At 45.7% G+C, this 16,152-nt stretch overlaps 1 protein-coding gene across 1 annotated transcript in view; it reads right to left on the reverse strand.

Moving 5' to 3' along the window:
• Positions 1 to 16,100, reverse strand: part of XNDC1N (XRCC1 N-terminal domain containing 1, N-terminal like) — a 28,298-nt gene extending 12,198 nt beyond the window's left edge. Inside the window, 6 exon segments of the mRNA NM_001374472.1 lie at positions 3,573 to 3,751; positions 5,114 to 5,269; positions 6,438 to 6,579; positions 10,889 to 11,051; positions 15,525 to 15,682; positions 16,006 to 16,100. Coding sequence (NP_001361401.1) covers positions 3,573 to 3,751; positions 5,114 to 5,269; positions 6,438 to 6,579; positions 10,889 to 10,933 — 522 coding nt within the window. The 5' untranslated portion in view covers positions 10,934 to 11,051; positions 15,525 to 15,682; positions 16,006 to 16,100.
• Between the last annotated feature and the right edge of the window lie 52 nt (positions 16,101 to 16,152).

Raw genomic sequence — 16,152 nt, forward strand, 5'->3', positions numbered from 1 at the left:
GATTGCACCACTATACTCCGGCCTGGGTGACAGTGAGACCCTGTCTCAAAAAAAAAAAGAATTTTTTCTTTGCATTTACCACTTGGCTAACTGTCTGCCACAGGAGGCCTAGCTTTCAGCCTACCTTAGCCTTTGCCATGCCTTTCTTACTAAAAAGTAGAAAGTAAAAAGTAGCTGGGACAACAGGTGTATGCTGCCAAACTCGGCTAATTTTTTGTATTTTAGTAGACACGGGGTTTCACCATATTGCCCAGACTGATCTCGAACTCCTGAGCTCAGGCAATCCACCTGCCTCGGCCTCCCAAAGTGCTAGGATTACAGGCATGAGCCACCGGCCCCAGCCAATTTTTGTATTTTATGTAGAGATGGGGTTTTGCCATGTTGCCCAGGCTAATCTTGAACTCCTGAGCTCAAGGGATCCGCCTGCCTTGGCCTCACACAGTGCTAGGATTACAGGCGTGAGCCACCGCATCCAGCTGAAAAATTATTGAAGAAAACTAAAAGTGGCTACTCTAGTGAACACATGAATGATAAGAAAGCAAAACAGCCTTATTGCTGACATGGAGAAAGTTTTAACAGTATGGACAGATCAAATCAGCCATGATACACACTTATCCAAAGCCTAACCCAGAGCAAGGCCCTAACCCTCTTCAATTCTATGAAGGCTGAGAGAGGTGAAGAAGCTGCAGAAGAGAAGTCTGAAGCTAGCAGAGGTTGGTTAATGAAGTTTAAGGAAAAAAATCCATCTCCTTAACATTAAAGTACAAGAAGCAGCAGCAAGTACTGATGGAGAAGCTACAGCAGGTTACCCAGAAGATCTAGCTAAGATCACTGATGAAGGTGGCTACACTAACAACAGATTTTCAATGTAGATGAAACTGCCTTCTATTGAAAGAAGATGCCAGGCAGGCACGGTGGCTCATGCCTGTAATCCCAGCACTTTGGAAGGCCGAGGCTGGCGGATCACAAGGTCAGAAGATCGAGACCAGCCTGGCCAATATGTTGAAACCCCATCTCTACTACTAATACAAAAATTAGCCGGGTGTGGTGGTGTGCGCCTATAGTCCCAGCTACTCGGGAGGCTGAGGCAGGAGAATTGTTTGAACCTGGGAGGCGGAGGTTGTGGTGAGCCAAGATCACGCCACTGCACTCCAGCCTGGGTGACAGAGCAAGACTCCACCTCAAAAGAAAAAAAAGAAAGAAGATGCCATCTAGGACTTTCATAGCTAGAGAAGTCAACGCCTGGCTTCAAAGGACAAGCTAACTCTCTCGTTAGGGCTAATGTAGCTGGTGACTTAAAGTTGAAGCCAATGCTCATTTACCACTTAAAAAATCCTAGGGCCCTTGAGAATTATGCTGAATCTACTCTGCCTGTGCTCTATAAATGGAACAGCAAAGCCTAGATGACAGCACATCAGTTTACAGCATGGTTTCCTGAATATTTTAAACCCACAGTTGAAACCTAATACTCAGAAAGAAAGATTCCTTTTCAAAACATTTCTGCTCACTGGTAATGCACCTAAACCAAGAGCTCTGATGGAGTTGTACAAGGAGCTTAATGTTGTTTTCATGACTACTAACGTAACATCCATTTTGCAGCCCACGGATCAAGGAGTAATTCAACTTTCAAGCATTGCTATTTAAGAAATAAATTCTGTAAGGCTATAGCTGCTATATAGATAGCGATTCCTCTGATGGATCTAGGAAAGTAAATTAAAACCTTCTGGAAATAATTTACCATCTTGGATACCATTAAGAATACTGGTGATTCATGGGAGGAGGTCACAATATCAACATTAACATGAATTTGGAAGAAGTTGATTCCAACCCTCCTGGTGGGCTTTCAAGACTTCAGTGGAGGAAATTAACTGCAGATGCGACAGAAATAGTATGAGAACTAGGCCGGGCGTGGTGGCTCATGCCTGTAATCCCAGAACTTTGGATGGCTGAGGTGGGCGGATCACTTGAGGCCAAGTGAGTTTGAAACCAGCCTGGTCAACATGGTGAAACCCCATCTCTACTAAAATACAAAAAATTAGCCAGGTGTGGTGCTGCGTGTCTGTAATCCCAGCTACTCGGGAGGCTGAGGTGAGAGAATTACTTGAACCCAGGAGGCAGAGGTTGCAGTGAGCCGAGATCATACCATTGCACTCCAGCACTGGGTGACAGAGAGAGACTTTGTCTCAGAAAAAAAAAAGAAATAGTAAGAGAACTAGAAATAGAAATGGAACATGAGGATGTGACAGAATTACTGCAATCTCAAGATAAAACCTGAACAGATGAGGAGTTACTTCTTATAGATGAGCAAAGTGGTTTCTTGAGATGAAATCTACTCCTGGTGAAGATGCTGCAAACATTATTGAAATGATAAAAAAAGATTTAGACTGTGACATAAACTTAGTTGATAAAGCAATGGCTGGGTTTGGGAGAATTGACTCAAATTTTGAAAGAAGTTGTACTGTGGTTAAAATGCTATCAAACAGCATCACATGCTACAGAGAACTCTTTCATGAAAGGAAGAGTAGATTGATGTGGCAAACTTAATTGTCTTATTTTACAAAATTGCCACAGCCAGCCCAACCTTCAGCAATAACCACCCTGATCTGTCAGCAGCTATCAACACTGAGGCAAGATTCTCCACTAGCAAAAAGATTACAACTCGCTGGCCGGGCACGGTGGCTCACGCCTGTAATCCCAGCACTTTGGGAGGCCGAGACGGGAGGATCACGAGGTCAGGAGATCGAGACCACCGTGGCTAACACGGTGAAACCCTGTCTCTACTAAAAATACAAAAAATTAGCTGGGCGTGGTGGCAGGCACCTGTAGTCCCAGCTATTCGGGAGGCTGAGGCAGGAGAATGGCGAGAACCTGGGAGGCGGAGCTTGCAGTGAGCCGAGATCGCCCCACTGCACTCCAGCCTGGGCAACAGTGCGAGACTCTGTCCCAAAAAAAAAAAAAAAAAAGATTATGACTCGCTGAAGGTTCAGATAATTGTTGGCTTACATACACTGAAAAACCAAAAAATGTGTGTGACTTGCTTTATTTATTGTCATGATCTGGAACCAAACCTGGAACATCTCCAAGGTATGCCTGTATATATGTGTTGTACAGGGAGAAAAGCAGGGGAACAAATGAAACTGTAGAGCACACATGTAAAGATATAACTTTGTAAGGGAATAATGACAGACAGACTACACAGGAGCTTTGGGACTTACAGTGCTCAAAGGAAAAGTCTAATAAAAGCTACAGTCACCCAATAACTTAGAAATAAAGTATGAAGTTAAGTTTGGATCCAAGAATAATTTATGGCTAAAGAGCAAATAGACCAAAAGCTTTGTGTATACTGTATCCAAGGCTCACTCACTTGCATATTCCACGTGTGAGAGAGAGAGAAGGAGAGGAGTTCACACCTACCTGTAAGAAAGGGTATCAAGCCCATTGATACTTATATTTGTGTGTGTGTGTATGTACGTGTGTGTGTGTGTCTATGTCTCAAACAAGCATCAGTTTCTTAACCAGAAACCTGAAAAGGAAGGGAAAACATTAAATCCTCACTCCACCATCATACATACCTTGTTCAGCACAGAGCTCACAAGGGCTGAGGGACCCACCACAGAGTCATCTAAGGAGTCCAGAGAAGAACGCACCCGTAGAAAGGCCAGGCCAAAGGACTGATGACGCGTGAAAGGTTGGGAGCAGGTCAGGCGAAGTCGATCCCATAACTCTCCTGAGGCTGGAGCCAGGAAATCAACTCAAGGAAAAAAGAGAAACAAAATCAGGGGGGAATGGAAATGCATAAATGGGAGAGAAAGAGGAAGAAAAGGTCAATACTAAGGAAAAGAGCTATAGAGAGTAACTTCCAACAAAAGAAGAACAAGGTCTTCAGTAAATGTCCCCTTAGGCTTGGGTGTTCAGGGTATGGTAATGCCAAGCAGGCCAGTCAGGGCCTTCTCATATTCAGTCCCTTGCCTTCTCATCACTCCTCTGTCACAGTTCCACACTATTCTCAGCATGAATTCTGTACCTCTCCAGGGACCTCATCAATGTCTCATTTTAAGAAGTTACCTGCAGAGTAAGGGCCCAGTGGATTACCTGAGATATATATTGGCCCTTCCTGGATCATAAGACCTCAACCTCCCTCACACCACCACGTGCTCTACATGCTCACAGTATCACATTCCGATATCACAAACCCTCCATATCTTTAGTTCCTAACACTGTCCAGTCAGTACCTCACCTTCTCCAAATCATATGCCCCTCCAATGTCACTCTTCCTTTACAACATTACAAATACTTCCAACTTAAAAACAGACAAATCCTTATGAGATTGTACATCCTAGAGGCTAGGAATCAGATCTTATGTTTTTTTCTGTAGTGCCTTAGTGAACAGAGATTTGTATAAATTCAGTAAACATTATATGCTACACAACTATAACCACTATGTAGCCTTCTATCACTTACATAAACATCTATCCTACATCTACACTTATACCCACAAAAACATATTATTATTATTATTATTTGAGACAGAGTTTCACTCTTGTCACCCAGGCTGGAGTGCAATGGCGCAATCTTGGCTCACTGCAACCTCTACCTCCCAGGTTCAAGCAATTCTGCCGCCTCAGCCTCCCCAGTAGCTGGGATTAAAGGCGCTCACCACTGTGCCGGGCCAATTTTTGTATTTTTAGTAGAGATGAGATTTCACCATGTTGGCCAGGCTGGTCTCAAACTCCTGACCTCAGATGATCCACTTGCCCCGGTCTCCCAAAGTGCTGGGATTACAGGCATGAGCCACCATGCCTGGCCACAAAAATATATTAATCAATAAGTGTGTGTGTTCTATATATTGGGCCCTACTGAACCACAAGTTATGTATAAATATAAATAGTTCATAAATCTCCATCTCCCCAACTAGCACGCATCCTCACCACACAAATCTCACACACAAGCACACCATTCCTTAACCACCTTTTGCCCCCAACAGATATAATTAAACCCCTGCACAGGCTCCCTCCCACAGTCTACACCTAATAGCACTCACAGTCCTCTTTAGTATTGCATCTCTGTTTCTCATAAAGACCACCCCCGTCTTTTCTGCTTTTGCCCTCTTTACCATCTTTAAACATGCGGACCCCGGAGCGGTTCTTCCCCTGCTTTGAATCAGTTAGAGACATTAGCATGGTTGCAGGGAGCAGGGTTATGAAAGGTCTGTCCAGGGGCCAGGAAGAACGGCCCACATCAATTTGCAGGAACGCACAGCCACAGTTACCTGGGGACAAAAGGTTGAGAGAAGGATAAGAGGGATGAGATGACTGCAGACAAAGGAATATGGTGGAAGGAGGACACTCCTCTACTTTACAGCTAGCTGAAAGCCAGAAAGGTTCAGTGATATATGGAGTCCCACAGGGAGCCAGTAACTGAAGTGGAATGAGACTCCAGTCCACTAAATACCAGTGTCACACATTCACCATGTTCCTCTCAGCCAGAAACCTTCCCCTGATTAAAGAGACTTGTTGCTTCTCTGTCCTCTGGCCCTGGTGGAGAGTGCTAAATTCTGTCTCTCTTAATTCCTTGCTAGGGAGCCTGACAAAACTGAGACCAGTGGACTGGACAGTTCTAGATTCCAGAGAATTCTAAGATCAATCTTCTCAATCCATAAACTCCTATTCAGCCTTCTTGGATTATCCTTGCACAGTTCATCTCTCCAGCATCCTCCTGACACGGATATTTACAGGTGTATGCAGGTTCTATTTGTTGGGATTTATTTTTATTTTTTGTGAGACAGGGTCTCACTGTTGCCCAGGCTGGAGTGCAGTGGCGTTATCACAGCTCACTGCAGCCTCGACCTCCTGGGCTCAGGTGATCCTCCCAACTCAGCCTAGACCTCCTGGGCTCAGGTGATCCTCCCAACTCAGCCTCGACCTCCCGGGCTCAGGTGATCCTCCCACCTCAGCCTCTCATGTAACTGGGACTACAGGTGTGCACCGCCACACCCGGCTAATTTTTGTATTTTTGGTAGAGACAGGATTTTGCCATGTTGCCCAGGCTGATCTCACACTCCTGGGCTCAAGGGATCCTCCCGCCTTGTCCTCCCAAAGTGTTGGGATTACAGGCATGAGCCATTGTGCCTGGCCGGGATTTATAATTACGTCAGTGTCCTAAGGTTTTACCCAGACCACTAAGATCAAAGCATGGTAGTTATGTTGCATAATTTGAAGAGTGCCATTCACATTGTATTCTATGTGAATCGAGCCCTTGGAGTTCTCCACACAGATCTGCTCCAAGGGCAAGGGCCACCTTTCCCTTTGACACCCAGGTAAAACTTATTCCATAAAGGCTACTCAGCCAGAATGAACTGAGACATGTTAGTGGAGTAGTTAGAGGGGACTATCATTCCTGTGTTCTTCCTCAAGGTTCCTAGGCCACAGAGAACTCACCCACATCAATGTAGCCAATGGGCACTGCCCTCTCCAGCTGTAGTTCTACTTTCAATTGCCCACTCTTGTCCTGAGGGCAGCTGAGCCAAGGTCTCCTTGGACTATCTGGGTTTAGCAAGTTCTCTACAGGATACTTGGGATCCTAAGTAAGAGAGGAGAAGAAAATCAGGAATCTCACTGAGCCCAAGGGAAAAAGGATGCCCATGAATGAGGGATCCCTAAAACCCCAAACCTTCCCAGTCATCCTAACATGATAGAAAAGGCACTAGACGGGAGGCCATAGGAATACTGTTATGTGCCAAGTGGTTTACAGACATCATTTTTCTCTATCCCATTTACCAGATGACCTCCTTTAATCTTCATAACAATTCTTAGTTAGGTGGTTACTATTATTACTTCCAAGTTAACAGATCAATACTGAAGCTGAGAGGTTCAGAAACTTACTGAAGGCCATAGGCTAAATAACCAAGCAAAGCAGAATTCCCAGGTTTCTGAAAGCAGAGTTCTTTTTTTTGACAGTCTTGCTCTGTCGCCCAGGCTGGAGTGCAATGGCACAATCTCGGCTCACTGCAACCTCCGCCTCCCGAATTTAAGCAATTCTCTGCCTCAGCCTCCTGAGTAGCTGGGATTATAGGTGCCCACCACCATGCCCAGCTAATTTTTTTGTATTTTTAGTAGAGATGGGGTTTCACCATTTTGGCCAGGTTTTTTTTTTTGAGACAGTCTCACTCCGTAGCCCAGGCTGGAATGCAGTGATGCTATCTCCGCTCCCTGCAAGCTCCGCCTCCTGGGTTCACGCCATTCTCCTGCCTCAGCCTCCCGAGTAGCTGGGACTACAGGCACCCGCCACCACGCCCGGTTCATTTTTTGTATTTTTAGTAGAGACGGGGTTTCACCGTGTTAGCCAGGATGGTCTCGATCTCCTGACCTTGTGATCCGCCCTCCTCGGCCTCCCAAAGTGCTGGGATTACAGGCGTGAGCTACCGTGCCCGGTGGCCAGGCTGTTCTTGAACTCCTGACCTCGTGATCCACCCACCGCAGCCTCCCAAAGTGCTGGGATTACAGGCATGAGCCACCGCGCCCAGCCAAAAGCAGGGCTCTTTTTTTTTTTTTTTTTTTTTTGAGACAGAGTCTCGCTCTGTCTCTGTTGCCCAGGCTGGAGTGCAGTGGCACAATCTCGGCTCACCGCAAGCTCCGCCTCCCGGGTTCATGCCATTCTCCTGCCTCAGCCTCCCGAATAGCTGGGACTACAGGCGCCCGCTAACACGCTCGGCTAATTTTTTTTGTATTTTTAGTAGAGACTGGGTTTCACGTGTTAGCCAGGATGGTCTGGATCTCCTGACCTCGTGATCTGCCCGCCTCAGCCTCCCAAAGTGCTGGGATTACAGGCGTGAGCCACCGTGCCCGGCCCAAAAGCAGAGCTCTTAACCACCATGATACACTATTTCATTTATAAGATTTTTTTCTTATTTTTTTTTGAGATGGAGTTGGCTCTTGTTGCCTAGGCTGGAGTGCAATGGTGTGATCTCGGCTCACTGCAACCTCCGCCTCCTGGGTTCAAGCAATTCGCCTGCTTCAGCTTCCTGAGTAGCTAGAATTACAGGCATGTACCACCACGCCTGGCTAATTTTGTATTTTTAGTAGAGACGGGGTTTCTCCATGTTGGTCAGGCTGGTCTTGAACTCCTGACCTCAGGTGATCTGCCCACCTCGGCCTCCCAAAGTGCTGGGATTACAGGAGTGAGCCACCACGCCCGGCCAAGATGTTTTCAAGGACATTTATTTATAGTTATTCTGTGGGATAACAAAGTCAAAGATTTTTATTCTAAGTTTATAACTGATGCTTAGATATAAAGTGATTAATCAAAGTCAACAATAGTGATATTGAGTATAAATTCTGAGTTCTAACCTAAAGTCAGATATTTTTTGGTTGAGCGATCTTGGGTAAACTACTTTCTTTCTCTGGGTCAAAATTTCTTTCCTTCTGTAATCCCAGCTACCTGGGGGGGCCAAGGCAGGAGAATCACTTGAACCTCGGAGGCGGAGGTTGCAGTCAGCTGAGACTGCACCACTGTACTCCAGCCTGGGCGACAGAGTGAGACCCTATCTCAATAAGTAAATAAATAAATAAATAAATTTCTTCTTTTTTTTTTTTTAGAGACAGGGTCTTGCCCAGGGTGGAGTGCAGGGATACAATCATGGCTCGCTGCAGCCTCAAATCCCTGGGAGGATCACTTGAGTGATCCCCCTGCCTCTGCCTCCTGAGTAGCTGGGACTGCAGGTGTGTGCCACTGTACCTAGTTAATTTGTATTTTTAATGGAGACAGGGTCTTGCTCATTACCTAGGGTACAGTGCAGTGGCATAATCGCAGCTCACCGTAGCCTTAACTTCCCAGGCTCAGGATCCTCCCACCTCAGTCTCCTGAGGAGCTGGGACTACAGGTGCACGCCACCACACCCAACTAACTTTTGTAGAGATGGGGCTTCACCATGTTTCCCAGGTTGGTCTTGAACTCCTGGGCTCAAGCAATCTGCCCGCCTCAGCCTCCCAAAGTGCTGGGATTACAGGTGTAAGCCACCACACCTGGCTAATTTTAAAATTTTTTGTAGAGATGAGATCTTGCTATATTGCTCAGGTTGGTCTCCAACCCTGGCCTCAAGCTATCCTCCCACCTCAACCTCCCAAAGTGTTGGGATTACAGGTATGAGCCCTGTAATCTAAATGTCTTCATCCATAAGTAAAAGAGAGAGAGACCAGACTCAGGGTTTTCAACCTTTTTTGTTTTAGCAATAAAACCCTTTTAACTGAAATCTTACACTGAGGTAGGTGTGTGTGTGTGTGCACATGTGCATGTTTTTTTGATAAATAAAAGGAGAGCTCTGGTTAAAGCACAGGTAGGGAGGACTAGAGACATACTTGTCCCCTTCTCCCTTTCAACTTATAGAAGTGGGTCTCTACAGAGTACAGTGGAAAACACGAAGTTTGAAACTAGCTAATGTTCTCTAGCATTTTATAAGGCTAAGAGTCTATGAAGCAGTTGGGCATGGTGGCTCACACCTGTAATCTCAGCACTCTGGGAGACCAAGGCGGGCGGATCATGAGGTCAGGACTTTGAGACCAGCCTGGCCAACATAGTGAAACCCCATCTCTACTAAAAATACAAAAATTAGCTGGGCATGGTGGCATGTGCCTGTAATCCCAGCTACTCAGGAGGCTGAGGCAGGAGAATCACTTGAACTCAGGAGGCAGAGGTTGTGGTGAGCGGAGATCACACCACTGCACTCTAGCCTGGGCAACAGAGCGAGACTCCGTCTAAAAAAAGTAAAAAGTCTATGAAGCAAATTGTTTAGCCTGACCACGCAGGTAAGGAGGGTAAGTGTAATATTATTTTTCTTAGAATAGGGGTTAATATATTAGTTCCCAAAGATCCTCTAAGGGTTTTTTTTTTTTTTTTTTGATACAAGGTCTTGCTCTGTCGCCCAGGCTGGAGTGCAGTGGTACAATCATGGCTCACTGTTAGCCTCAACCTCCTGGGCTCAAGCAATACTGCCACCATGGCTTCCTGAGTAGCTGGGACCACAGGCACATGCTATCACACAGGGCTGATTGTTTATTTTTTGTAGAAATGGGATCTCCCTGTGTTGCTCAGGCCGGTCTTGAACTTCTGGGCTCAAGAGATCCTCCTGCCTTGAGCTCCCAAAGTGCTGGAATTACAGGCATGAGTCCTGTGCCTGGTCTAAGGATCTCCTTGAAATGTGTGGGGACGTTTTTGACTGTCACAATGACTAAGAAGCCTGGGGGCCAGGGATGCTAAGTATCTCATCATGCAAATAATATTGCTACAAAATACAGACTTATGGCCCCAAATGCCAATGGCACCCCTTGAGAAAGACCAGGATAACAGAAGGGAAAGAGATGGAGTAGGAGTAAATAGAGCAGTGACAGGAGAGGAAAGGGTGGGATGTCCCTAAGAATCACCACATCAGATCAGGCCTGGTCTCAGGGCCTAGGATCTAGCTCTATCTAATTGGGATATTGTAGAACTTTTAGGAAGGAGGCTGAGATCACACTTGATGGTGGTGGTGATAACCTCACAGGTCTGGGATTACCTCAAGTGTCCTACCCTGTTCTAAATGATAGAATGATTAAACTCCCCTTCTGAGGATCCTGGTGCAGTTTCTGGGCTTACAGCTTTGCCAGTGCCCTTCAAACTGGGCGGAATCCTGAGGGTGCTGCTTTCTGTACTTTCAACTTCTGAGAAGACTTCTTTTGCACTTCCTGCACTTCTGTGGGAACAACCTGAGGGCAAGAGCTGTTTCTTCTCTTAGACTCTGAACTCACAATGTCTCTTCTATTAGACTGGGAGTTTCCTGAAAGTGGAGCCAAGACTCTTATTTTTTTCACTCCTTTCAGTTATCAAGAAAACAAATCATGCCTGCTGATTAATATACCTGAGAAGAAAATGATACCACATGGCTGATCTTCACAGGAGCCATGGTGGGCCCAGCAGCTGTTTCAAGTACAAGACAAAAATGCTTCCTCCCAAGATTTCTTCTGTCACTACTTTGGCACTATGTGTTAGCTTCCAGAAAAGCAAGAATCCTCACATTACTCCTAAAAAAGAGAACAGAAGAAAAACAAACTAGCCATGGCTGTGTTAACAGGAGTTATTTGCAGCAGTCAGTTCATTTCTGTTTCTTTTTTTTTTTTTTTGAGACAGAGTCTTGCTCTGTCACCCAGACTGGAGTGCGGTGGCGTGATCTTGGCTCACTGCAAGCTCCCCATCCCGGGTTCACGCCATTCTCCTGCTTCAGCCTCCCGAGTAGCAGGGACTACAGGCGCCCGCCACCATGCCCGGCTAATTTTTTGTATTTTAAGAAGAGATGGAGTTTCACCGTGTTAGCCAGGATGGTCTCGATCTCCTGACCTCGTGATCCGCCCGCCTCGACCTCCCAAAGTGTTGGGATTATAGGCGTGAGCCACTGTGCCTGGCCGAGTCAGTCCATTTCTGATGACCAAATGTGTCTGGTGGGAGTGGTGGCAGGGAGTAGGTTTGGATCAGCTGATGACGCTCCAACAAACACAAAATAACTCGAATGCAACCAGAAGGCAACACAGCAGCAAGTACAAAATAATATATTAAGGTGTTAATGTTGGATTTATATATAGGTGAGCTCTCAAGGGCATGAATTGTGCCTTAAATTGTACACCTTTATATCACTAGAGCCTAGTACATAGTAAGGATAGGCAACAAACGTTTGACTAAATGTATGACACAACTTTTTTTCTTCTTCTCTTAAAAATTAATCTTCCTACATTTAGCTTTTCTTGAAGTTATTCATCTACTAGACATCATCAATGACTTGCTGATTTATGCAAAACCCTTGCTAAGCTGGGTGTGGTGGCCTGTGCCTGTAGTCCTAGCTACTCAGGAGACTAAGGCAGGAAGATCACTTGAGCCCAGGAGTTGGAGGCTGCAGTGAGCCATGACGGTGCCACTGCATTCCAGCCTGGGTAACAGAGTGAGACCCTAACTCTAAAAAAGAAAAAAGTTCTGGACCGGGCGTGGTGGCTCATGCCTGTAATCCCAGCACTTTGGGAGGTCAAGGCGGGCGGATCACGAGGTCAGGAGATTGAGACCATCCTGGCTAACATGGTGAAATCCCGTCTCTATTAAAAATACAAAAAATAAGCCTGGCGTGGTGGTGGGCACCTGTAGTCCCAGCTACTTGGGAGGCTGAGGCAGGAGAATGGCGTGAACCCAGGAGGTGGAGCTTACAGTGAGCCGAGATCGTGCCACTGCACTCTAGACTGGGCTACAGAGCAAGACTCCGTCTCAAAAAAAAAAAAAAAAAAAAAAAAGTTCACATGGGTATTTGTACTTCATGTTTTGCTAAACATTTTATGTACAATTTTGAATATATGCAAAAACACACATATTAGTATAATGAACTTATGCATCCATCACCTTACTTCAACAATTCCTTGCTGAGAGGAGTTTTAAAGTTGTCTGAGTGTCTTTAGGTGGAATCTCTTCAAATATTTATCCCTGTCCATTTTATTCATGTTTACTACCCATCTGGCTCCTGAAAATATGAGTCTGTGACTCTTGATATACTCCTGGCCATAATGGTCTTTTTGCTTACCCTCCCCACCAAAACTTTTTTTCCCTTTTCTCCAAGATTTTGCTCATGCCATTGCCTCTGCTTGGAATGTTCTTTCTCTTTCCCATTTACCAAATCTAATGCATCTTTGGTGCTCAAATATCACGTCTCCTCCGCTTAAACAGCTCAAGGTGACAGCTCCATCCTGTCAATTCTCACTTAGCCTTTAACAGAGTGCCTCATATTACAATTATATGGGTATATGTCTTCTTTGTCCCTTGACAAATTGTAAGCTCTTGGGGGACAGGTTTCACGTCTGAATCATTTCTGTGTACCCAATGTAAAAGGGAGAATATAGTTCCTGATTTGCAAATGTCTGTTGAATGAATGACCATAAAAATTGTGCTCCAAAGGGCTCACAGTCATAAAGCATTCAAAATGGGGTAGATTGCAGCAAGCAATAGTAGTAACAAACTCTTAGTGAATGCCATCTAAACATCAAGCAGTCCTCACAGGCCACAGCTAGTATGGGGCTAAGGCTTCAAAGACAGAAGAATGAAGGATGAGTCCTGAGTCTCCTCTCTAGGGCTCAGATTAATTAAAGCTCACTATTCCCACTACGGGAACTCACTGGGCACACAAAAATCTTTCCTTTTCTGCTAGATTTTGGAGATATAAAAATAATAAAAATAAGCAAGACATAGTCTCTGAGCCGGGCGCGGTGGCTCACGCCTGTAATCCCAGCACTTTGGGAGGCTGAGGTGAGTGGATCACGAGGTCAGGAGATCAAGACCATCCTGGCTAACACGGTGAAACCCCGTCTCTACTAAAAGTACAAAAAATTAGCCGGCGTGGTGGCGGGGGCCTGTAGTCCCAGCTACTCGGGAGGCTGAGGTAGGAGAATGGCGTGAACCCGTGAGGCGGAGCTTGCAGTGAGCCAAGATCGCGCCACTGCACTCTAGCCTGGGCAACAGAGGGAGACTCCGTTTCAAAAAAAAAAAAAAAAAAAAAAAAAAAGAAGACAGTCTCTGTTTTGAAGAAACTCACAGCATATTTTTGTGATTTGATGCGAAAAGCCCATTTCTCATCATCAATGAACACTCAGGCCAGGCATGGTGGCTCACGCCTGTAATCCCAGCACATTGGGAGGCCGAGGAGGGTGGATATCTTCAGCCCAGGAGTTCAAGATCAGCCTGGGCAACATGGCGAAATCCCATCTCTAAAAAAAAAAAAAAAAATTAGCCAGATGTGGTGGCGTGTGCCTGGAGTCCAAGCTACTCAGGAGGCTGAGGCAAGAGGATTGCTTGAGCTTGGGAGGCAGAGGTTGCAGTGAGCTGAGATCGCACCATCACACTCCAGCCTGGGAGACAGTGAAACCCTGTCTCAAAAATAAATAAATACATAAATAAATAAACACTCTTGGTTTGGCAATCCTGACAATCAAACTGCTTGTAGTTCTCACAAGATTAAGTTCTTTGAGAACTCCTTCCCTTACAAAAACTGTTGCTGCCTTTTTTCGTAATTACTTGTTTACTCTGTATGCCTTCTCACTAAGTAGTAAGCTCTTTGAGGATGTGGATTTTTGTCATGTTCATGATCTCCCACACTTCAGAGCAGCATCATGATTCTGTCAGAAACAATAAAGTAATAAATGATGTTCAGGAAATTGGTTGACAATGTGAAGAAAAATAAAAGTAGATCCCTACCTCACAATGTATCTAAAAAATTATACCTAGGCTGGGCGTGGTGGCTCACACCTGTAATCCCAGCATTTTGGGAGGTCGAGGTGGGCGGATCACTTGAGGTCAGGAGTTTGAGACCAGCCTGGTCAACATGGTGAAACCCTGTCTCTACTCAAAAAACAAAAATTAGCTGGGTGTGGTGGCACATGCCTGTAATCCCAGCTACTGAGGAGGCTGAGGCAGGAGCATCACTTGAACCCGGGAGGCAAAGGTTGCAGTGAGCCAAGATCACCCCTCTGCACTCCAGCCTGGGTGACAAAGTGAGATTCTATCTCAAAAAATGAAATAAAATAAAATAAATAAAATAAAGACAAATAATTATACCTAAAAGGCTGGGTACAGTGGCTCATGCCTGTAATCTCAACACTTTGGGAGGCAGAGGCTCAGGAGGATTGCTTGAACCCAGGAGTTCAAGACCAGCAACATAGTGGGACCCCATCTCCACAAAATATTTTTAAAAATTAGCCAGGTGTGGTGGCACATGCCTATAGTCCCAGGTACTCACAAGGCTGAGATGGGAGAATTGCTTGAGCCTGGGAGATGAGACTACAGTGAGCAGTTATCACACCACTGCACTCCAGCCTGGGCAACAGAGCCAGACCCTGTATCACTCAGGCTGGGCACAGTGGTTCACACCTGTAATCCCAGCACTTTGGGAGGCCAAGGCGGGTGGATCACTTGAGGTCAGGAGTTTGAGACCATGGCCATGACCCCATCTCTACTAAAAATACAAAATTTCCCCGGGCGTGGTGGCGCGTACATAGTCCCAGCTATTTGGGATGCTGAGACATGAGAATCGTTTGAACCCAGTAGGCAGAGGCTGCAGCGAGCCCAGATTGAACCACTGCATTCCAGCCTTGGTAACAGAGCGAGACACCGTTTCAAAGAAAAAAAAAAGCACTCAGATTAAAAAACAAAATGAAACACAATACAATACTATATAGTCATGGCTACATATAATTTTTAAAAATGGATTGGGAGAACACAAGCTAATTCTAATTCACAATAGTTGCTTCTGGAGAGGATGAGAGGGTAATGGGCTTGAGAGTAGAAAAAACAGGTAAGTTTAATTTTATTGTATTATCTAGCTTTTAAAAAATAAGCAAATAAATCATAATGCCAACAGTCAATTTAGGGTGATGGGTATACAGTATTTACAATATTCTCCATATTAAGTGTCACAAAATAAAAATAATTATTTTTAAGTAAATAGGATGCCTGTGGATGATGTAAATAATTACCTGTAATTTTCTGTTGGTTCCAACGTAACGCTGACTTTTCTAGACGTTCTGTGGGCTCACAGGCCATCCTAGTTCCATTCACCAGACAGATCCAGGCGGACGCCCAGAGGCGTGTGAGCTGGGGCTACAGGCTTGCAAGGTATCGAGTTCACCGGTTGCTGAAAATTCAGTTACGAAGGTATACGTAGGGGTGGGACAATGAATGGTGTATAAAAAGGAGGGTAAGGCAGAAGCTGGGGCCGCAGGATGTGGGTTAGAAAAGTGTGTCGAGGTGTGTGAATTGGCATGACAGCCTAAGTAAGACGCGGAATGTGGGGGCCCTGGAGGTCCTGAGAGGTCAGCTCTCAGTTTCGGGAGCTCAAGCCGCACCGCTGCTTTCACGGCTCATCGGGAACAGGCTGCTCAGTTCATTTCCTTGATGGCCACCCCTCCTCCCTCTCGGCCACTCCCCTCCCCATCAACAAATCCCAACGCCCCTCACCCGGGACCGTGGACCTCGAGGAGCCACCGTTGCCTCAGATCTCGGACCACCAAACCTATTCTCCCGCCAATTCGGCGTTCTGACCTTCGCCTTCTGACCCCGAGAGCTACTCTTCCGTTTTCCGTAGCACAGGAATGCGTTCTGGGG

The sequence above is a fragment of the Pongo abelii genome, chromosome 9, assembly GCF_028885655.2.
Source record: "Pongo abelii isolate AG06213 chromosome 9, NHGRI_mPonAbe1-v2.0_pri, whole genome shotgun sequence".
NCBI lineage: Eukaryota > Metazoa > Chordata > Mammalia > Primates > Hominidae > Pongo > Pongo abelii.